The following is a 22940-nucleotide window of genomic DNA, read 5'->3' on the forward strand; positions in this document are numbered from 1 at the left end:
ATTTCAGATTGCGTTTTATTTAACCATTCTAATATCCTGCATGTATTTCAAATGTAAGTACTAGATTTGTGTGTATTGTAGAAGAGTTCTCCTGTTCTCTCCCATCACTTACAGGGTGGGAGCAGCATCAGCACTAACCTGTTTGGTGAGTAGTGTCTGCACAGAAGAGAGGTCACGTCCATAATCATCTGTCTTCAGACTGTTTTCCTTCTCACCTGGAAAATTAATCAAATTTAGTAAAAATGTCAGGTCTCTATCTCAAACATTCCCTCTATTCCCAATCAGGTTACCTCCAAAGCATAAATCAATACAGCACTGCTGATTACTTTGGGTTTAGGTCTGCTTGTTACAACAGCAAGTGAGAAACTATTTGATGTCTCTTGAAATGAAGGAGTGTTTTGGTTTCTTTGTGCCAGACTACTGTGCTCCCACATAGGACATACCTATCCATGACTCCACTACATCTGCTTTCCAGTTGAACTGCAGGAAGGCAGAGTTCTCATCCAATTTGGCTTTCCTCTGAGCTGCTGCTTTCTCCAGATCTGACACCTTGCCTCTGAGGCCCTTCATCTTGGCTGTAATGTTCTCCACATGGTGATTATTCTACATGACAGGAGGAAAAAACAAATGTATCCCCTATGATGTTAAGGTCATTCAAGTCATCCAGTAACTGGGTGACAGAGCAAGGACTTCAGCTTTGATGAAAGATTATGTCCAAGAAATAGCTTTGAAAGCAGTTTACACCTACAGCTTATTCAGCTGCAAAAAATGAGTAAGAGTACTTTTCGAAGAGATGACAAATGAGTCCTCAGAGAAGAGTAGGACAATTTTGACATGAAAATGTCCCTGGTAGCCTTTGAAGGTTTTTCTTTACCAGTTTATGCTCACCTTTTTAATGAGATCCTCTCCATTAGCACAAACATCGTTCACCCTGTCTTTGTGGACAGTGAAATCCGTCTCGAACGCTTCGTGCTTTTTGAGCAAGCCCTGCAAACAAGAGGCACAGACACTTCTTACAATCCTTTCTCAACACTTATTAAAAAATCATTTTTACGAAAGCTCATTTATTGTTATATATCAGCTAGCATAAACTTCTTCTGACAGAAACTATTCATCTTGGCTGGTTAGCACAACTTGCTGGTTTTCTGTGCACAAAAGGATACTGACTTCCCATACAACTTCAGCCGTTTGATTTAACCAGGACTGCCCATCAGCAGTCAAGATGCAAAGCTGCACCAAACTGCAAGTCATTTCTACAGGAAATAACATACTTGGGATACTTTTATGAAGTTAATTCGCATTTTTTACACCTTCAAAAGGAACCAACAATAACCTCTGAATTGGAAAGACACTTAGAAAAGATGCATTAAGCTCTAACTGACAATAATGCAGTAAGAACAACAAAGAGCTGATAACTTTCTCCATACCTGGATAGCAGCAAGTGTGTCTCCATAATCCTCGCTGGCTACCAGGGTCATTTTCTCATTGATCCAGGCTTCTTCTTCCTCAACATTTGCTACAAACTGCTGGTACTCCAGAGACTCCTCCAGACGCTGGCCCCTGTATGGGGAAAGGTAAAAAGACACTGAATCCTAAAACACACAGTCATTCACACTTCACCTCTCCAGCAGCAGACGGCAATGCCTACGCCTCTAAATATTCACTAGGCCACAAAGCTGCAGCTACTGAAGAACTAAAATGCATCACTTTCTCCCCAAGAGCTTCTGTCCAGAAAAACATCCTGGTAGTGCATGAAAGCCAATTAATTTCAACTCTATGTCTTCCAACTGGTGCAATAAAAGGCTGAACACAGCATACCTGAGAAAAAGACTCATGTTTCTACTGAAGAACATTATCACTAAAACTCATTTCAACAGTCTTTTAGAGTCTGTCATCAGTAATATGTGCTATTACATTGTAACTAATGATCCATATCCCAAACCCAGTAAATCCAGTTATTACAAGTCCATGTAACTGTTCTAACTCACACTGAATAGCACAAAAACATCTCACACACCTTGCAGCTGCCAACTGCTTTAACTCTTTCCAGTGATCCACAAACTGAGCCAGTCTCTGCTGTATCTCCTCCTTTCCAATTGTGTTATCATCTGAAAGCTTCTTACCAGTGTCTAGAACACCCTGCAAAAGCAGAGAAACACACAGTTAATGGAACATCACTTCCTCTCTTTTTACGCATTCTATCTGGATTCCAGCAAACCTCTTCCTGGTTTTCATATTTGTCACAAGCAAGAAAGATGCCACTTATAGGTAAATCTGTCAGGGAGAGAGGCATTTACCTGGATAGCAGGTTCATGGGCAGCTAATTCTGCTTCTAAGCGCTTGTGTTTCTTCCTCAGGTTCTGCACACCGGTCAGGTCTCTGCCATAGTCCTCTGAGCTCACCAATAGTTTCTTCTCTCTAAATTCAGAGGAGAAAGAAGAAAGATAAAAATTAGAAATTACTTCTATAGGTCAAATGTTACAAGAGGAAAAGAAAATGACTGCAGATCAGGAGATGTTGCTCTGCACAGCACAGAGATCTGGCTAACACAAATACTTCAAGCTGAAAAAATAAGACTTGAGTTTTTGGTAGGAGCTTTCCCAAAAAGACTAGAATCATATTTCAATTACCTGGACCAGGTCTAAACAGCATTACTTTTTCTATTACAGGGCTTTCCTTCTCAGGGTTTGACCAAAGCAAAACATAGACAAGAAGTCCCACCCAAATCAGTGCTGAAGCCATGCTGAATACAGCTTTCCTTGAATGGGGGGCAAAGGTGATTTCTTGTAGAGACACATTCTTGTGGAACAGGCAAGATATAAAACCACACTACAAATGTTGTTAGCAAGGTGGCAGTAAGCACGTGCCCCATGCCAGAGCCTAGAACTTCTGAAATACATACTTGATCCAGGACTCCTCATCATCCATATCCCGGAAGAACTGGTGCAAGCGGTGGGACTCGTTCAGCTTTGCTCGGCGGGCAGCTGCCATGCTCTTGATCCTCTGAAAGCGCCCATTAATGGTCTCGCGCTTATCCTTGACTTGGGATGTATCAAAAGCACTGCTGGTCATCAAACTGTCAGCCTGGCTGTTCAGGTCCTTCAGCCGATCCTGAAAACAGGGGTGGAAAGGTGTGTGAATTGCTTGGATCTCATTTCTGTGTTCCTTCTGTCAGTGTAAAAGTCATAAATGTGACTGCTGGGCAGAGGCACAGTTTTTATTAAGAAAACACGTTTCAAGAAGTGTATGACCACAGCCTGTACTGAAGTGGTATCTGTAGAATTTGCTGATTGCTGTGATGTATCTTCCAAAACTAAAAGAGAAAGCAATACCTCATGAGCAGATATATCAGCTTCCAGTAACTGGTGTTTCTTCAGAAGGTTGTTAACTGATGCCAAGTCCTTTCCGTAATCTTCAGATGCCAACAAAGCCTCCACCTGCAGGTGGGGAAGGAAAAAGGGGATGGAGAACAAGTTGTGTTTTCACAAAACCCTTGAAATTATAATGTCTTTTAAACTGTGTAAATTTATTCTCTTCTCAATTTTCTACGGTGTGGATAAACCTTTCCCTCATCACCTGTTTAATTTCTAACAGATTCTAAGCTTCTTAAATATGCTTCTTCTCACCTTACTGTTTATAAATAACAACACAAGAACACCCACAAGATTTTTAGTCCCAATAAAAATTCTTTCAAAATAGATCTAGACTTGCTCAAAGGTGGACTGTGCTCCACAAAATCTAACATCAAAGGGAATCAAAAGTTAGAAAAGTTAGAAAAACCAGACTTGCAAGTAAATAATCCCAATCCCAGTTACCTCTGAAAGCCAGAAATCAAAGTCCTTGATTCCAGTATTGAAATTCTGTTGCTTATTGGCTTCTTTCAATTTCTGACTCTTCTCTGCTGATTTCTGGACCAGGAACTGCCACTGGTCAGCCAGGGCAGCTAGACGTGCCTGTAAGAACATGGAAAAGGTAAATGCTGCAAACTGAAAACATCAGTTCTGATGAATGCAAAACCAGAATAATGTGCAAGTTTGGCTGCTGACTCCAGTCAGGCAAATGACACAGTCACTGTTTTGTGCTGCCTGGCTATAATTCAGTTCAACTTTTACATCCTCATCATTGGATCAGAAAACTTCTCACTCTTGAGAACGAAGTAGAATGATTACCCTGATTTCTACTGAAGAGTTGAAATAGAAAAGCTTCTGTAAAACAAGATTTGGTTTTGAGGGCCAATTATCCCCAATTACTCAAACACTTCTCAAAGCAAAAACTAAGCAAGTTTTCTAAGACTTGTATCTACCTTCACAGCATCCTCACTGCCAGCACATGCTCCTCTTTCGATCAACGAGTTCCCCATATCAATGACTCCACGGATCCGATCTGCATTGGCGTGGAGCTCAGCTTCAAAGGCTTGGTGCTTCTGGTGCTTGCTCTGAGTTAGACAAAAACAGATCTGTTGGAGACTGGACAAAGGGCTCCTAAATTGTTCTCATGGGTTGAGAGGGCAGCACAAGAGATGTTGACATAAAGAGGTTTGTACATAGCCTGATCTAAGGAAATTCTCTCTCTCAGTAAGAATACTAACTGCTCACTCAAATAGTAACTCTCGTTGGTATGAGTAACCACCAAGCTTTGACCTAGCAAAACTGCCAGTGAGCTGATACACAACTCTGACAACATCCATCTGCATTTTACAGATGCCCAGGCAACGTTCCTGGCATTACACTTAGGTGTTACTGGAGTGAACTTTTCCCATTTTCAGTGCCATCACCCTTGAAAAGCAGCAACTGTACATACCCTAAGCAGAAGCACAGTCCATCATCCCTTCTACTCCTATAGTTATTCCACAAATTTCTGTTTCTCTTCCTTATCATAGAATAGTTAGGGTTGGAAAGGACCTTAAGATCATCTAGTTCCAACCCCTCTGCCATGGGTTATCTATAGGTAATGAAGATAGATCACTGCTGCAGCCTGTCTGCTTTCTGTACAGTTTTGATATTAATCCAAGTCAGCCATGGCCACATTATATATTAAAATAATGACTTAATAACCAAAAACCTCTATAAAAATAACTGAATTATTTGTTCATTTTTTCTCTGCCGAGTTGAGAACACCATGAGAACAACAGGAGCCTTGGTGTGGGAGGAAGTATGCAGTTCTCTCTCATATATACATGATCTATCCACCCACCAGGAAGATAACAATAGCACAAAAATGCCAAGACAGAATTTACAAGTATTAACTGGAAATGCTAGTAACATTGGACACGGGGATACAATGCCCTGAGAGAATGGAATGAAAGGAAATGTTAGCTTAAAAATAAAAGATGGAAAATACTATAGCGCCAGCGTGAGAAATTCTGCATGAACTGCTTTAGTTTGGGAACTGATAATCCTGAATGCTGAGATTTTATAAAGACACCCTTCAAAGCAAGATTTACCAACATGTAAAACTCAATTAAAAAGCTGCCAATTGCATATCTCCACATAATTACCATGACAAACAAATCCCAGACAAGCCTTTTTGGTTTAATATAAAATTATCAGTTTTTTCAACTAAGAAAAAGTAATAATGTACTACGGCCTAAAGTGGCAAATGATGATTCTTTCCTTTCTTACTCGTTAGCTTCCCTGCTCTTTGTTCTGTTTTCTCCTTCCATGTATCCTCATTTTACTCCACTTCTTGGATTCCTACAAGTCCTGTCAGCTTTCCAGCTGGTACGTATCTTTTTCTGGAGCGTTCCTTCTATACCATTCCCTTCTAATGCTACTGCTGTCTATCATTTTATTGAATCCCCCATCTTGAGCATTTGATTCTACAAAGGCAAGCTAACAGAGCTGGCATTATGCCATGTGTCAAATCATCACTGCTGAAGATTCAGACAGGAGGATGATGGGCCCAATAGGCAAATTTCTGAAAAAGGAGGACAGAAACCCCTTTTTTCTCTATGGGCTAACTGCTAAAAGCCCCAAATGACACCACTAAAGCACCACAAATTCAACAGATCATGCAGAACACCTGCAAAATGAATACAGAAATAAATGATGCTGAATAGGCATTAAGAAAAAGCCACACCCGTGACATGGAGACCAAGAGCTGTACCTGGATGGAGGTCAAGAGCTAACAGAAAACAAAGAGATTGCATGAACTGATGGATGGAGCGACAGACTGCAACCAGACCTTGCGCTCACACATAAGCTATACAAAGAAAACAAATTCACATACCAGGGCTAGTCCAAACTACTTACCAGCAGTTTGGAAAGCTATAAAACAGATTGAGAGAAGTAGTTCAGTGCACTCATACTACTTCATAAACCAGTATTAGAACATCAGAGGTAACTTTTAATTAATTATTCCTTCATACTGAGAAATAAATGAGACTTCACAGACCCCAAAACTCCATTTCCTTATTATCTAGATGCTGGGAAAGAGACAGAATAGCTCCAGGGTTTCTTCAGGAAACTTGCTGCTGCAGATACCCCATATCTTATTAATTACATGCATCAATAATTACCAAGTGAGTTCTATTCTGGGTCTGCTTTCATGCATAATGTAACTTCCATTTTCTCCCTGTTAAACAGACACCATGTCCAACATGGTCTATTATTCTGTTATCACTGAACAAGAACTTCTGAGCAAATTTTTTCAGAGTATTGCTTTGCAAAGTTCAAAATAATACTTTGATTTTTCAGCTGAGAATCATATTCACCTGGATATTTGTGGGATCCTTATATGACTCATCACTTGCAGTCTGGAGCTTTTCACTGATCCAAGCTTCTATTTCATCCACATCACGACTGAACTGCTGGAGTGTCTGAGATTCTCCTAGCTTTGACCTCTTTTCAATCATTTGAGCTTTCAGACGAAGCCACCTGTATGCAATTACATACGTATCTTGAATGAGGAACTAGGGCTGCACATACAGCTACAAAAATGTTGGTGAAGAGCATTCCCTTTCAGTGATTATCTGCATCCCATCTAACAGGACAATACTGACCTGTCCAGAACCTCATTGCGTCTGTTAGCAATGACTCCTTTTGCATAATGATCAGCAGAGATCAACTGGTCGGCAAAAGATTGTAAGACAGCAATTTTCTCTTCCTATTAAAAACAGAAGCCATAAATTAGAACTGTGGTTCCTTAAAGTCAAGTGGTGGGCAGGGTCTGGAACAGAACAAGGCTTTAATTTCTTCTTTAAAGATAGATTTACACAAATACCTGCCACTACTCCTACACTGTCTGTAGGCAGTGAAACATTTCCATCTGCATCAGCTGCTTCTAAACTTCTGCAGCAGATCCGAAATGGCTGAATATTTAGAACTGCATTTTAGAAGCCACAAACGGTAGCACTTCTTTTGCTAATAAACTGCATAAGAAAAACTCAACTGTTTTCCCCTTTTTTCAGCTACACTCCTCACCTGGACGTTGATTGCCTTATCAAAATCTTCGTGTTTCTTGATGAGTGCTTCCACACTGTCTAAGGAGTCTCCTTTATCTTCTGTATTGAGGAAAGCCTCTCTTGCAGCCATCCAGTTTTCAGCTTGTTCACAGTCCCGATGGAACAACTAGGGAGAAAAAACTCCAAAGCATGAGAAAGGCAGACCAGCAGCACTGCTCACCACTATGAAAGAATACATTTTCTTCTGAAAGGAGGAATTATTTTTCTTTTCAAAGTGCAGCAGAGTACCTGTAGTTCCAGGCACTGGTCTAGCATCATTCTGCGCTGGACCCAGGCCTTCTCTAGGTCTGTCCGTTCTTGATCTAGAGTATCCAGTTTCTCCTTGATCTCTGGGCTGGCATAGTGCCCATGAGCCAGAAGCTGTTGTCCAAACTGTTCAAATGCCTGGAAAGTGCCAGCCCTTGCATCGATTTCAGTGCGGTGTTCCTGAAAGGTACGGAGATGCGTTACCAAATACACAGATGGCAGAGTTGGAACTATTCTATTCTTGGAACTCTAAATGGAAAGCATCAGAAAAAGAAACATTTGTTGATGTTTGATATACACTTATCTTGCACGTACCTGGTGCCTTTCCAGCAAAGCTTCAGCTCCAGTCACATCCTTCGCAAGTTCGTCTGAGGAGACCAGGCCCCGGATTCCATTGATCCAAGACATAAGGTCCCTGCAAACACATATTAATAGAAAATTTTTCCTTCCATCCATGGAAATAAGTCAGAACAGGGAAAACAGTCCTTTCTGGACACCCCCCCCCCCATCCGAAATACTCCTGTAGAACAATAAGCCATATATACTTCGCTAATAACACACCAGACAGACAAACTAGGGGAGAAGGGGAATAGCATCTTTACCTGAAGTCACTGAGGAATCGCTGCAGGTCATGAGAATCTCCAAGCTTCTCTTTGCGCTGGTCAGCACGTTTTCCCAGACTATTCCAAGCCTGATTCAACTCAGTACATTTTTCTTGGAGATCTTCAGCAGATTCTGGATGTGACTGTATCAGACGCTGGGCAGTTTCGCCAAGAGAATTCACCTAGAAGCAGAGAAAGGGAAATAAACACAATGAAGACAAAAAGAAAATTTTCTATGGTTCAAGCATTTCTTCTAGACAAGAAGCAAGCTTTTGACTTTGTCCTCCTCACAATCCCACCTTGTCTCCAAGAGCTGCCAAGTCTCTCTCGAAGCCTTCATGCTTGCGCTGCAGAGCCTGCACACTGGCCAAGTCATGTCCATAGTTATCTGTATTTAATGCTTGATTCTTCTCCTCTATCCATTCTTTTGTTTCATCAGCATCTCTGATTTGAGTGAAGGGAAAGCAAAAAGCGAATTAAACTGGAGGTCATACTAGGAATCTGATACCATGCAGAGAACCAGAGAAGCTCATGCAGTTAATGGCTCTATTAAATTATTTCACAAGATGACACAAGTGAACTTTGGTGAAACAGGGCAGTAGTCCAGACCTCCCAAGCCCACAGCACTTCCATGCTTTCAGGTTAACAAGTCTATCTTTTTTCTAGGAAGAATATAAAGAATTCTTGTTGGACCACTGGTGGTCGAACTTCCACTGAACAAGCTGGGGGTTATGTATGATTTGGTTAGTGTAGGTCCCACCACAGAATCACCTAGGTTGAAAAAGACCTTTAAGATCATCATTACCCCAAGGACTGTGAAGCCCACCACTAAACCATGCCACGAAGGGCAAACTGATCTCCCCTCATGGCTGCCTCTCATGATCTCCAGCCACAGCCACCCCTCATCTGCTCCCTCACAGTGGCCCACACTAAATAGCTGCTGCCCCTATCCCTCATAGCCACCCCTCATCTTCCCTCAAGATCTCCCCTCATGGCCACCCCTCATGGCCCATGGCTGCCCCTGCTCTCACCTCATGATCTCCCCTCACAACCGCCCCACCACTCCCCTCATGATCTTCCCTCATGGCCGCCCCTGCTCATCCCTCATGATCTCCCCTCACCTCTCATGGCTGCCCCTCCTGTCCCCTCACGATCTCCCCTCATCCCTCATGGCTGTCTCTCCTGCCCCTCTCCCCTCATGGCCACTCCTGCTCTCCCCTCACCCCTCATGGCCACCCCACCTCTCCCCTCATGATCTTCCCTCATGGCCGCCCCTGCTCTCCCCTCACACCTCATGGCCGCCTCTCATGTCCCCTCACAATCTCCCCTCACGCCTCATGGCCACCCCACCTCTCCCCTCATGATCTTCCCTCATGGCTGCCCCTGCTTTCCCCTCACGCCTCACAGCCTCCTCTCCTGTCCTGTCCCCTCACGATCTCCCCTCACCTCTCATGGCTGCCCCTGCTCTCCCCTCATGATCTCCTCTCATCCCTCACAGCCGCCCCTCTCTCCCTCCTGCCAAGAGACATCCCTGACGCGCCCAGTGTTGGCACCATGTTTTAAACCTCTTATTTCTGTGCAATGCTTTGTCTGTTAAGACCAAACACGACACAAGCAGCTCACCTGTGGAACCTCTGCACCTCATGGGCACTGCCCAGCAGCTGGCTCCGCTCCTCTGCCAACTGCTGCAGAGCTCTCCAGCGTTCATTCAGTTCCTGCAAAACAAACCGACCTCACGGACAATGCACACCAGGGGTTTATAGCATTTTAGTTTATAGCATGAGGTTTGTTCACACAAACTCTTGTGCTGGACTCACTGGAGCTTTATGATTTCAGACAAAACCTCAGTAACCAGGAACATTTTGTTCATTGTGCTTATCTGCACCTTCTTCCTTCTCCTGATAGGTGCAAACATGCCGACGACCCCTCCTTCATCTCCACTCTTAGAGGCTTTATTTCAGGGGTCTACTGAGAATACTGATAGCAATGCTGGAAGATTTCCTAAAACAGCTATGCTTCCTTCTTCTACAGTACATAAACTTCATCAAGCAGGCAATAAGATAGTCAAGATTGGCCTTTCACCTTGCTATCAAGAAGATACCAAGACTGGCGTTTCACTATAGGTCAATGTTACTATATTCTCCTCAATTCCAGAAGAATGCACAAATTCAAGTAGCCTAGTTAAATAAAATATGTTTAAGGGTTTCCTCCGAGATGTAAAACCAAATGATTTTATGTATGTAAGATACTGATGTAACCTGAGAAGCAAATGCTGTCTATGTCAATGCTTCTTTCAATAAGTTGATTCAAAAGGGCTTATAAAGAGTAATAAAAGACTATGGAAAGGGAGGGTAAAAAACGTTCTCAGCTTTTAAATCAGCTCAGAAAAAGCTCCATTATTACCTTGATCGAGTTAAAGGTTGCCACTGTGTGTACCATCAAACGCGCAGACTGTATGGAAAGGCAAACATAAAATGCAGCATTAAAGTCAACTCTAACCAATTGGAGCCAAAATCAGACTGAAAGAAAACTTAAAAATCCGTAATGACTTGGCCTAGGTCAAAACAGACTTTGTAAAATATAAGTCTACAAATTGAGGAAGAAACAAACACCCTAAATTTTAAAGCTTTCAGTTAAAACTGTTGAATACTTTATGTTGTTTAAGACGAAAGAGAAGCAAACCATAGGAAAATCAATAAAGTAAGTTACAAAAGCAACTAAGAATAATTGGTTGCAATACCAAATGTATTATATAGATCAGAGTATGAATAGTTAGAAATTTACAATTGATTACTATGTTGTTAGTGTAAATTGATAGTCTTAATATGGACAAGGAAGAGGAAAATTTAAAGGCAACATTCAGTGAGTGAATTAAACCCCAAACTCTTAGTCATGGGGAAAGGAAAAAAAAAAAAAATCACCACCCACATGGTTTGACTCTTGGCTGAGTTTTTGACAAAAATCAGCTTAACAGTTAATTCAGATATTTCTAGAACATAATCAAAACTGGTGAAGGCTTATCAGAAAAATGACAACCAGTTCCCTCCAACACACAATCTACTTTTCTGACAGTGATGGATTACTTCCAAAATTCATCCCCTTGCAGATATACACAGAGAAAAACTTAGTTTGCTAAGTTACTATGAGATTCTTGGGATTCAATGTACACACATACACTCTGTGCAAGAAAAAAAAATAATTAAGAAAATCACCAATTCTTGCTGACATGGCTGCATTTTCTACAGTGCTGTCAAAATATTGCACTTATCTGGTTTTCCCCACATTCACACAGCTTAAAAGATGTACAAGCAGCTTTAAGTCTAAGAGGGTGATGTAAGACACGAAACATGGGAATGAAATACTACAGAAAAGCACAATGTTGGAGAGTGTCAAAAATACTGAAGACATTTTTGTGCATCAGCAGGTGACAGCTATTCTATTGCAGGCCACTAATGAATGAAGAAAAGCTTCTAGCTATCATAGAAAATGAGCTAGAGATGAATAATGAAGACAAAGATACTGCTGTACACGTACAACATATTCCTTACGAAAGGAATATTGATATAAATGGCTTTGACTTTCAGGAATAAAAACATTTCTTTCTGCTCACTACATAAAGAAAGAACTCACGCTAAGCAAGCAGGGACTATTGCGCATCTAGTGGCCATGTAATACCTAAAAATGTTGGTATAAAAACTGAAATCAGTCTTATAATACAAGCTCAAAACCAAATGGAGCTCTGCAGCAGAGGCAAAAAATGGACTATGGGCAATTTCTATGGTTAGAGCAATTCTGCTGGAAACCTATTTCAGTTATTCTCATACCTGCAACTGGAGAGCTGACAGTCACTTGACTTTTCCTAGATGGCTTTTATTTTTGAAACAAAGAGTAGTACCTATATGATATCTTTATATAGTGAGAGAATCTGTGTGCAGGTATATGAAGGTGAACTCCTGCTGAATACTCAAATTTTTCTAACACGCTTGTTGAAGTAAGCAAGCAAAGTGAAATCAAAGTCACTAACCCTAAATCAACCCCAATTCAAACACTTGTAGATACTAGGCCACCATAAAATCACTTTGTCAACAGCCTTAGAAAAAACAGGGGAGGGAATTAAGAAAAAAAAAGAAAAAAGAGGAAAAAAGGGCCTATGAGAAGGGGTATGGTCTAAAAAACATGATGTGCTGTACTTTTTGTTTTACTTCCCTCTCGCGTGCTACTAAATAATGACACCTACCTTCCAAGGAGAGGCTGTCTTAGAATCAGTTTCATCCTGTTTGAAAATGTGAAGAAATAGCTTTAAATAGGAAGCAAAATCTCAAAGATTTTTAGTATATTCTGATATTTTTTAAGTTCTCCACGTTTTAACAAAGTAAATCTATTTTTACAATTGAGTATTTGCATCATTTTGGGTTATCCTGCCCTGCATTGATTTGTGATGTGGAGTAAGACACTCAGGAAATACAGGGATCAAAGATAAGACAATCTTTTTATGTCCTCTCAAAGTCATTATTGAGTTCCTTCATGGAAATGAGCTACAATTATGGCTGAACTTCTACTTGTACATCCCAAACTTGTTCTAATTGCCACACCATCTCAGAAATTAACACTTACCCTGGGCATACCATACACCTCCTGCAAAGGAAAAAGGACAAACAGAAACAACTTGTTATTTCTAATGGAAAGAAATGTTTTTGAGAAAGGGAAGACAGCAGGAGACATGCTTCCACCCTTCTACAAATTGGTTACCAGCATGTCATTAAGCCAAATAGCACTTGCACAACTAAATGTGTAGCAGAAATGAGTTTGAGTACTCAACCACCTACTGCAGCACAACATCTTAAGAGCTCAGCAAATAAACAGTAATTATTTATAATCGCACAAGTATGTGAAAAGGTGGCAAAAAGACAGGTTACTAAAAAAAAACCAAAACCCAAAACCAAACCAAAACAGAAAACCCAACAAAACCCCTCCACTGTAAGTTGAGCTCTATTTTATTTTGTGCCCATTGCACCACTTTTCCTGCTAAGAAATAAAGGCTGAAATTTCAATTTCCATGAAGCAAAGCTAATGCATGGATTCTCCATGACTTTTAGTATTATTTTAAAGACTTTTCATTCCTAAAAGAAGAATAAAAAACTCTAAGTGGTGCAATTTGTTATAGCACTATTTGAAAACAAACAGTTTAAAGAGTACCCTTGTGATAGCCACACTACACAGCAGGCTTTAAGTATCTCTGGTTAGAATACCAGTATTATCAGACCAGAGAGCAAAAATGAACAGCTAGAATCATGCAATGACACACAAAGCAGAAAACAACAAAAGGAAGAAAGTCTTGTGCTTCTCAAGAGGATTAGACTAAGGCAGAGAAAAAGTGGACCTGTTGCTGTACTGCTTGCACTTCATCAGCCATCAACCCTTCTGACTCCAGGTCATTCGCAACCTTGTTGATGTCCTTCAGACGTGACTCGTTAGCTTTTAAATCCTGCACAGAAGAGTAAAATATCAGAGCATTAACATTCACACAAGCAAAACATGTGGAACAAGTTGGCACAGCAGGGGTGCTAAAAAGTACATGGTTTATAAACAGCAGGAATTCAGCAGGCTTGACCTTGACAGTCACCACTGAATATATAATGCATGAAAACCCGCACCACGAAACCATGTCTGCCAGCACCGAGCATCAACACATTAAAGAAACTCGCTGCCAGAGTTTTCCATACACAAACTTAACGAATCAATCAGAACTGGAATAAGTTTTAAACTGCCATGTATATAACATTACCACCACCATGAAGATCAAAAGCTATCATCCCTATTACTGCATGAATTAACTAAAAGCCAAATTCAAAAGTCATTTTACTATGACACTTAAACGCTTCCAGCCAAACAGACTGATACAGAGCTTTCTATAAAGCAGAAAGGGAACTTAGTTAAATATAGTAGTAGTAATAGAGAACTTGCATTTAAATTTTAATAAGTGAGACATTTTAATTTCAACCATTAGCTTATTTTAAAAGAACCCAAATCCATAACTGCTATCATCTTTCTGCCTACAATACTAGGTTGGCTCGAGTTGTTAGCTCGAGAAAGTTAGCTAACTTTCAAGCTGTAAACATGGTAACTGTCTCATCACTGTCTTTTCCAATGTGTAAGGTCAGGCATCTTTGCATTTCAGTGCTCAGTATCTTATCAAAGGGGAGAATAAATACATCTGCCCAAGCAATTCTTTCCGATCTCATGCAAATAAAACAAATAAATAAAACAATAAATAAACCCCCAACTGGCATTGCAAACATTGGGAGGAAAAAAAAGGCAAGCTGAAAGCCTACAAGCATTTTCAAGTGGAGAATTATGTTTTTCTTATCTTGGGAAAAACTTGAACAGATGGAAACCAAATGCATCTTTCCTTTCAACAAAAAGGAAGACTTAACTGAAGGTTATGCTTTACACAAAATGAAATTCCTCCAAAGCTTGGAAGATTCTGTATTTGAATGTTCTGAAAGAGAACTTTCAGTCCTTTGGGAGGTGGGAAGCATGTAACAACTTGGAGACTGTAACCAAACTGAAGACTTCTGAATGTTGAATTCTCTTTATGCTCCCAAAATAAAATAAGAAAATGCATATATACCTTTTTATATCCAACCGAAGTTATGTTTCCTTCTCAACTATGAAAAATTATCACAGATATATGATCAGAAAACCTGAAGGGAAAGGCCAAAACCAACACATACATTATGCATTACAACATACCTTCTGGAAATCGTCAAACTTCTTCTGTAGCACCTCCACCTGCTCCAGATCAGCACCCACTTCCTCATTTGTGAGGGCAGCTTCCTTCTCATTGATCCACTGTTGAAGCTCATTGGCTTCACGGAAAAGCATGAATTTTTTGCAGCTTTTTTCCAGCATGCCTTTCCGTTTTTCTCCCAGCTCAAGAAGAGAGTGATACCTGGAACAAGCAGAGAAGGAAAGTGGGGGCAGATTAAAGTGAGCAGAATCACAGTAATTTACCAAGTACTGGTCTCACCAGAGCTGTGGGAAATCCCTGCAGTCTACACACTGTTCTTGTACAGAATGATCTACTTGTACATAGTTAGGTGGATGTAAACTGTACATGTCTCTCCTCTACATGGATGTGCACACCAAAATGAGATCTTCCACATGCAACACTTCACTGGGCGAAAGCAAATCCAAATCACAGCTGAGGTCAGGGTAGGCTCTCAAGCTACAGCAGCACTGCAGTGCAGGAATGGCTCCATAGGGTCTTACTTTCTAAGAGGTATTTTCCTATAGTACATCAAATTTGCTATCAAATCCACTAACCTCCCAGCTTTTGGACATAAATGTTTCACCTAGCCTCTGCAATTATTCATTGCAAAAGCTGCTGAATATTTTAGAAAAGGTGGTTGGTTGTTTTTTTAACACAACTATATTAAACTGGGAAAACCATGAAACTCATTTCACACACACTGTTTTTATACCTGTGGAATTCCCAACATCATCAGTGAAATTACTCCTCATTTACATTATAATAACTGCAAAGTAAAACCTCTAAAATGTTTAAATTGGCTTGAACAGGCAAATAAACCTTAAAAGACCAGTCAATGTTTTAAAACCACAAGAAAACCAACGACTCCTATTTGATTCCTGGCAACCAACTAAACACAGAGGATCCTACAAGGCCTTTCCCCAGCTGTTGCTGAATAAAAGCCAACAGAAGCTTTAGTCATTGGTACTGAATTACAGATCTCTTCAGCAATGCATAATGCTTGTTTTTAAAGAACCTGCATTCAGAAAAGCCACACCCTTAACACCTATTCTTACTGTTACCCTATTTTAAGTCTTCTGGAAGACGAGATATTCTAGCTGCATCTGGATGGGTTTTTATATCCTCCATCAGATTTCACATTGGTCTACTACAGTGATCAACAGCAGCAATTGATTCTCATCATTAAGGCATGAAGATATTCATTTTGATGTTATTACATCAAATAATGGAAGACACTGCTGAGATACCTGCAGGAGTCTCAAGTGGGGAAAGGGCAGCCCTACAATGTTTTCATTTCCCACCTTGGAGCACACAGGCAAACATTGAGGAATTACACTTCCCAGCTTGAAGAGTTCAATGATGTAGCATTTTCCTAACCAGAAACTCAGAGACGACAAAGTCTGTTGAAGAAAATCCTTGATACTCTGGGCTGTAAGGTCTACACATAAAACTCATCAACTCTAAGTCTTTCCATGGAAACAGAGGCTTTGTGGTCTCCTGTCCACCCTGGTTTAAGACCAGATAGAAAAGAACTAAGAATCTTTCGTATTAGGTTTGAATAACCTAATTCCTCAAGTCAGGTTCCTCCTGACTTGAGGAAAACCCTGTTTTGAAGCCTGCCCCAACTGCAGATGTTTGCCTCAGCATACAATTTTAGGTATTAAATACTTGTGAAGCTCATAGAGGATCTGGGGCAAAATTCCTTTAGGAGCTCACCTTACCTCAAAGCTGCTTTGCAACAACTTCAGAGATTAACATAATACTTTCCCTTCTGATTCTCAAGAAACACATTCCCTATGAAAAGGCTGCCAGGCACAGCCGATGAACACTACTGCTTTGGATCTCCCAGCAACTTCCAAGACTCATAACACAAACTTGGTATTTTTCCAGGAAACATGAGCACAAGTTTGAAAATTAAATTACTGTTATAATAAAACCCAATCATCCTATATAAACAAACTAATGCTCTTGGATTACTCAGCATGAATGTTACTTTATACAATAAACTAGGATAACTCTGCCCTTTCCAAGCTCTAATATATTCATACGTGATGAAACACTTTATGTATATATATTATATATATAAACAAACTAATACTTCTGTCTGCACCTCAGAAAAGAGATGGTTTTTTTAAAGAGAACAGTCCAGATACCACCAAAGCCTCATTTGGTAAGCAAAATCAGCATAATGGAAAACAACATCAACCCATTTAGCAGCACAGAGGTGACCAACAAGATAAGCAGCTGGCTGGGTGGCTGGCTATAAAGAACACATGAAACATGTACCATGACACTCATCTACACTAAAAACAATTCACATGACAGAAATTGCTTCCTTCATGTCTCTGTGGAGCAGCTTTCCCAAAGAAACAAATGAACAGAGAGAAAATGAACAGTGACAGTATGGAGACAGCATGGTTTAGAAAGGGCTAATCCTACTCACAGTTCTTCGACCTGTTTCATACGCAGAGATACACTGCCGACTTCCTTAGTTATAAGAGTCCTGCACAGACAGAGGGAGCACAGCAAATGCATGCAAAAAATTAGTCAGATTAACAAAAATAATGAAAGCAGCAGCTCCATCCATGGGTTGTCTGTGGTAGGAGATGGTTAAGAGTTCACATTTAAATGGAGAAAATTAGGTGTCATTCAGAAGCAAACAAAGCAAATCAGACCAGGAGTACAATTCACATAAGGAAACCTCAGCAGTACAGTGCAACTCTCTCTATAAGGTCTCCTCATTTCCTGACCATTGTGCCATGTGGTTGTAGACTAAAAGAGTGGCCCCCTCTCCTTGGCTCTAAAATAAGGAAACCCTGTTGTAGTTCTTAAAGGCAGAATGAAAATCCATAGAGAAAACTACACATTATTAAAATCTTGAGTAATGTGTCAGTTTTCCAGCATCCTTTCTTCTCATTGGTACAAGCTTTTTTCTTTTTAATTCTAGAGTTAAAGGTAGTTATTATTGTATGTCACTGTAATAACTGGTGACTCAAAACAAGTAAGTGGGAAGAAATTCTCACGTAGAATGACAGCATAGCAGTGCAAACAGATGGGAGTATGTGTAAAACTTTCAGCTTTGGCTTCCAAGTGGCTTGATAAGATGAGCCAGTAGCTCACAGCTATCACCCACAGCCCTTGCTTGTACTAATCTCTAACTACCATGCGCTTTAGGAGGGCATTACCAAGCAGCCACACAGTTTTCCCTATTTGCAATGGCATGTTCCTCAAAAAGGAGGGGGACACTTTTTAGCCCGTAATGGCACAACATTTCAGGAACACAAGTAACAAGCTAGCACCAAAGAAGTCACAGCTCCTGAGGAGGTCACCTCCAGAGGCAGCCCTGTATAGGGAGGGTACTGTACTTCATGAAACCAAATTTAAGAAAGCTTTTCAAAACAGATCAAACATTAAGAAGTGACATTTACAAATACGAGAGCTGCTTAGGACAGATATAACTCACAAACAAGTTTAAGTTGTTAAGTACAACAAAAGGAACACAAAATACTGAAGTCAGACAGCAAGTTGAGCTCTAGTGTCATGAGTTTTACAGTTAAAAAATGGGAAAAGCAACAAGAAAATTTAGAATAAGAATAAAATGACTGAATATGGTGCCCTGGCAAAGGAGCCCCTTGTTTTGCTCCAATTAATTACTCCCTAGTGTAAGAGGCAGCAACCTCAGCTTCTGGCATATGCGAGGCAAAGGCCAAGCCAGCAAATGCTGAACAGGTGTCATATCTCATCAGTTAGATCTTACTGGTTGTCAATTTGCTCCTGTCGCAATGCTATGCTGCCCTGCTCTTCCAGGAGATTCTCTCGGGATGCAGACTGGGCAGGATCCAGCTTTTTCACATAGGCAGCTGGTACAAATCCCTGACGGTCATTAACTTCCACCTTCCACCAGTCCTGGAAATTAAAAAAACCCAAAACGACCACTAAACCAGTGATGCTCCCAATAGTTTGCTCTTTTTATGGAGATCATTTCAAACAAACAGTTTCTTGAAGACATGCAGGTGTTACTTTCATGTCTCCTCTTGTGTTTGGTCAAAAATTCCTCAACAGTAGGAAAATAAGTTTTCTGATAGATGCATGCCCTAGAGCAGACGTTGTTTATCTGACTTGGAAGCTATAGAGGAGTCATGAGAATGAGCTGAAGAAGTATGCTAAGGTGCTGAAAGGGAGCAGAGACTAAACATGCAAATTCTTTAACTTCTTTGAATGTTCTTTTTAATAAGACAAACCCAAAAGAACCCCAAAACACGCTCCACAGAACACACAACCCCAAGTGAGCCAAGCAGCTCACTGAATACCAGAAGGCAAAAGTGTACCTTGTTGGTGCTGTTGAGTAAGGTGAGGATATCTCCCTTTTTCATAGTCACCTCCCGGGGACTCTTCTCTTGGTAATCATAGAGTGCCAGAACAAGCTCTTTTCCAGTTTCATCATCTGTGGGAGCAACTTGTTGCTAACAAAGAAGGAGCACAAGAAAAATGAGTTGTTCCATGTTTATTACAATCAATGTAGTTGTCCTAACAGCCTTACTTAAAGCTACTGTAATGCCTTAAAATTATTCTTGTTGAAACAAATGCAGATAGACTTAGCTGAGGTGCTGTCTGGGCTCAAACCTTGAAAATCACCACATTACACTGTCTTCTTCCAAAGCAACACAGCTGTCTGTTACAATTATAAAAACAGACCACTAATTCTTTTGAGAAAATCAAGTACAGTCTGCAATAGGTTCTCAAAACCAACAACTGTTATTAGGCTTTGTCTTTACCTTTTGCTGACCCAAGAATTTTAGCAACATGATTAGCATCTTTCCTTACCCTGCATGACTGGGCCTGTTCCCTTAACGCCTGTATGCTACTGCCGTAAGCAGAAAGATCAGACATCAAAGCTTCATGTTTCTTCAGAAGAGCCTGAAAGTGAACGACAAAAACAACATGTACACCATTTTACAAATACCACTCTGCTTAAAATATATACTTTGGCTCCATACACAGAGAATGTGGGTTTTTCAGAGCTGCCAGTCTTGTGACTCTCATGAGAATAACCACTTCTATTTATTCACAGGCTAGATAGTGCTCCAAATGCTTGTGGTGCTTTTGCTCTACACCTTATCTCAGAAACATTCTTTTGTTCTGACCAGGAATACCACATATCACACTGGAAATAGTGTGAAGTTTGAAAGTATGCCTTTAAACTGCACTTCGTTTTGATGAAATGTCAGCCAGCAGTGTCTGGGATGTCGTGTTTGACTGCAGAATGGTACTAGTAAAATAGCTCTAGACAAAAAATTACTTCCAGAGCAATGAACTACTAAAAACCAGACTCATGCTGAAACACAACATCACATGAGGAATTTGCTGATATTAGTCTCATTATATTTTACCAAAAACAAGCAAAAAAAAAAAGCACCCTATAGAAGAGTGGATGCAAAGTGAATGTAAAGTTTCCTCACAATTGATTTAATATACTGAACAGCAAAATTTCATGTGCAATAACAACTAAAACACAGGGAAAACTGTCATCTTTTGATTCAGAGCCAAAATTCAGCTTGATGCAGGAGTTTTCTGCCATTTTTGGTTTGAATCCCGAAATCAGCAGAGCTCTATTTTATTTTTACCATTGGACAAATCCTCATTGTGTTTATGCAAAATAGATTCAAACAATAATCTCAAATACCTCAGCAGAGTCTTCATCTTTTCCATAGTCTGTACTGCCTACAATGGGCTCCTTTTCCCTCATCCAGGATTCTGCCTCATTAGCATCAGCAAAGTACTGCTGAGCTTGCAGGGAATCCTCTAGGTCTTGTCGACGCTGAGATGCTTTAGCTTTCAGAGAGTCCCACTTTTGGTTTAGTTCATTCAGTTTGATTTTCACATCCTCGGCTGCAAAATGCCCTACGTAACAGAAGGAGAGGGAACTGAAGGAATTATGGAGACATAAATAGTACACACTAAAAGACTACCTGTACTTCTTGGAAGTCACAGATATTAGACCCATTTAAACCTACATAGCCTATTCTGCCTAGAATAATGAAAGCACAACTCAGCTTGTCCTTTCACTTTAGACTGGAAAACACTGTACCTGTCAATCAAGCTGTACTAGGAACATTTGAATCATTCTGAACCAAACAAGCCACATTACAATAGTTCTTCTCAGCGATACAACACAAAAGGTCACCTTTTTCCAGAGGCAGAGTTTTGGCAGCACACAAATCTTATTTCAGAATTGCATTCTGAATCCTGGAATCAGGGAGGGTTGTTGTTTTTTTTTTGAGTATTCTGGTGTTAAGAACACTCAGAAATAAAGATGCCTGCTTATTTAAAAGCAGGAGTAACTCTTACTGTCTTTGTGAAGGATTCTGTCTCACATCATGATTATGTATCTCTGATACAAGCCTTTAATAGATTTAAAATGGAGACTAAGTATCATAGGCACAAAGGTGTTGAACACAGGGGTCATATGTGCCTGTCACAAGATGGACATCTGTGAAAATCATGACAGGTTCCCATCAAGGAATCTATTTTCAGGTTGAAGAATGACCAGAAGTTCATCCTGCCAGCAAATATCTGGATAAAAACAGGCAGTGATCCTTAACTGTACAGGACCAAAGTCCAGCATAAAGACTTTTGGATTTCTGAAAGAGGAGGAGTTAAAACCATCGCGACATACCCTCTTCAACCATAGCATTTCCTTTCTGTGTGACTGCTTTAATGCGGGGCTCATGGCCTGCAATTTCTGCCTGCAAAGCCTGGTGCTTCTTTAGCAGATTCTGGACACCAATTAAGTCTTTGCCTGAAACACAGAAAATAGTTCATCAGCTCATTCAGGATCATGAAACTAAACAAAAATTTCAAGGCAGCTGCAACGAGTGTTAGACAACTTGCCGAGTAAATACTATCACAATGAAGACAGAGCACAATGAAAACTGTTACCTATTGGAATTGTAGAAGTAACGTAACAGTTAAAGAACTATGGGTGATGGCAAATATGGAACTCCAGACAATGGTAATTACACTAAACATTCCAGAAATTTCCAGGGAGTCTTCCATAAAGAGACAAGATTATAACAGAGCAATTCTGACATTAATTCTAGAGATACCAGGATGGACCAACCTCGGTTTGTTGAAGCTGCAATAGGTTCTTTTTCCCTAATCCAGGTCTCTTCATCCTCAATGTCACGGAAGAGCTGTTGCAGGCGAAGAGAATCTGCAAGTTTCTGCTTTCGAGCTACCATAGGATCCTTCAGAGCTTCATAACGAGCTACTAAAGCTTCTTGTTTCTTCTTGATATTGTCAGCATCAAAGTGGCCAGCATCCTGGAACTGGCGTGCCTGGATGGTAATGCCATCTATACGATCCTAAAATTAACCCAGCAATAGCATTATGTCAGGATTTCTCTAAAATGGCTGCAGCAACTGCAAACATTTTCAAGTCTTAGTAAGTTATCTTGCGACAGAAGAAGAGAACTTCAGCTGTACGCTGCTAGCGCAATCATTTTGGTGATAATTATACCCTGGATAATATTCAATATCTTATGTAAATGCAATTGGTTTTAATCTGCCAATTTCATAAAATAAAGATTCTTGAAGTTACATTAACCTTACAGATGTGCTACTCTACACAAACCATTTTTCAATTGTTAGCAATTGTTAGTAATTCCAGCTGTGGAAAGCCAGATTTTGTTGATTTTCTTGCTATGGATTTAATTCCCCTAAAGATCACCTGCAAATGAAGGAACCATTTGCTGTAAAGTGCTATATTTGAAAACTGATCTGTTCTCCCTCCCCTTCCATTTCTTAGAGCTACAGGAAAACAAACTGAACAAGAATATGCTGTTTGCAAATGGAGAGTC

The 22940-nt window shown here is 40.3% G+C and overlaps 1 protein-coding gene across 10 annotated transcripts in view; it reads right to left on the reverse strand.

The window, feature by feature from the left end:
• The window catches only part of SPTAN1 (spectrin alpha, non-erythrocytic 1), a 52224-nt gene that overhangs the window by 8477 nt on the left and 20807 nt on the right, over positions 1 to 22940 (reverse strand). For 5 of the 10 annotated variants that reach the window (XM_030507124.1, XM_030507122.1, XM_030507117.1 and 2 more), the window contains exons 17-47: positions 22203 to 22446; positions 21759 to 21881; positions 20766 to 20983; positions 19907 to 19999; positions 19411 to 19545; positions 18840 to 18988; positions 17526 to 17585; positions 15064 to 15262; positions 13691 to 13795; positions 12925 to 12945; positions 12548 to 12583; positions 10714 to 10761; positions 9934 to 10025; positions 8610 to 8754; positions 8311 to 8492; positions 8024 to 8123; positions 7691 to 7888; positions 7422 to 7568; positions 7001 to 7104; positions 6713 to 6875; positions 6252 to 6266; positions 4304 to 4435; positions 3816 to 3953; positions 3333 to 3437; positions 2903 to 3111; positions 2298 to 2418; positions 2018 to 2139; positions 1428 to 1560; positions 889 to 987; positions 444 to 603; positions 139 to 215 (exon numbers count right to left, since the gene is read on the reverse strand). In XM_030507124.1, coding sequence (XP_030362984.1) covers positions 139 to 215; positions 444 to 603; positions 889 to 987; positions 1428 to 1560; positions 2018 to 2139; positions 2298 to 2418; positions 2903 to 3111; positions 3333 to 3437; positions 3816 to 3953; positions 4304 to 4435; positions 6252 to 6266; positions 6713 to 6875; positions 7001 to 7104; positions 7422 to 7568; positions 7691 to 7888; positions 8024 to 8123; positions 8311 to 8492; positions 8610 to 8754; positions 9934 to 10025; positions 10714 to 10761; positions 12548 to 12583; positions 12925 to 12945; positions 13691 to 13795; positions 15064 to 15262; positions 17526 to 17585; positions 18840 to 18988; positions 19411 to 19545; positions 19907 to 19999; positions 20766 to 20983; positions 21759 to 21881; positions 22203 to 22446 — 3873 coding nt within the window. The remainder of the gene's footprint in view (positions 1 to 138; positions 216 to 443; positions 604 to 888; positions 988 to 1427; positions 1561 to 2017; positions 2140 to 2297; positions 2419 to 2902; positions 3112 to 3332; positions 3438 to 3815; positions 3954 to 4303; positions 4436 to 6251; positions 6267 to 6712; positions 6876 to 7000; positions 7105 to 7421; positions 7569 to 7690; positions 7889 to 8023; positions 8124 to 8310; positions 8493 to 8609; positions 8755 to 9933; positions 10026 to 10713; positions 10762 to 12547; positions 12584 to 12924; positions 12946 to 13690; positions 13796 to 15063; positions 15263 to 17525; positions 17586 to 18839; positions 18989 to 19410; positions 19546 to 19906; positions 20000 to 20765; positions 20984 to 21758; positions 21882 to 22202; positions 22447 to 22940) is intronic. The other 5 variants (XM_030507125.1, XM_030507121.1, XM_030507123.1 and 2 more) reach the window with 3 other exon arrangements.

The sequence above is a fragment of the Strigops habroptila genome, chromosome 15 (assembly GCF_004027225.2).
Source record: "Strigops habroptila isolate Jane chromosome 15, bStrHab1.2.pri, whole genome shotgun sequence".
In the NCBI taxonomy this organism is placed as follows: Eukaryota; Metazoa; Chordata; class Aves; order Psittaciformes; family Psittacidae; genus Strigops; species Strigops habroptila.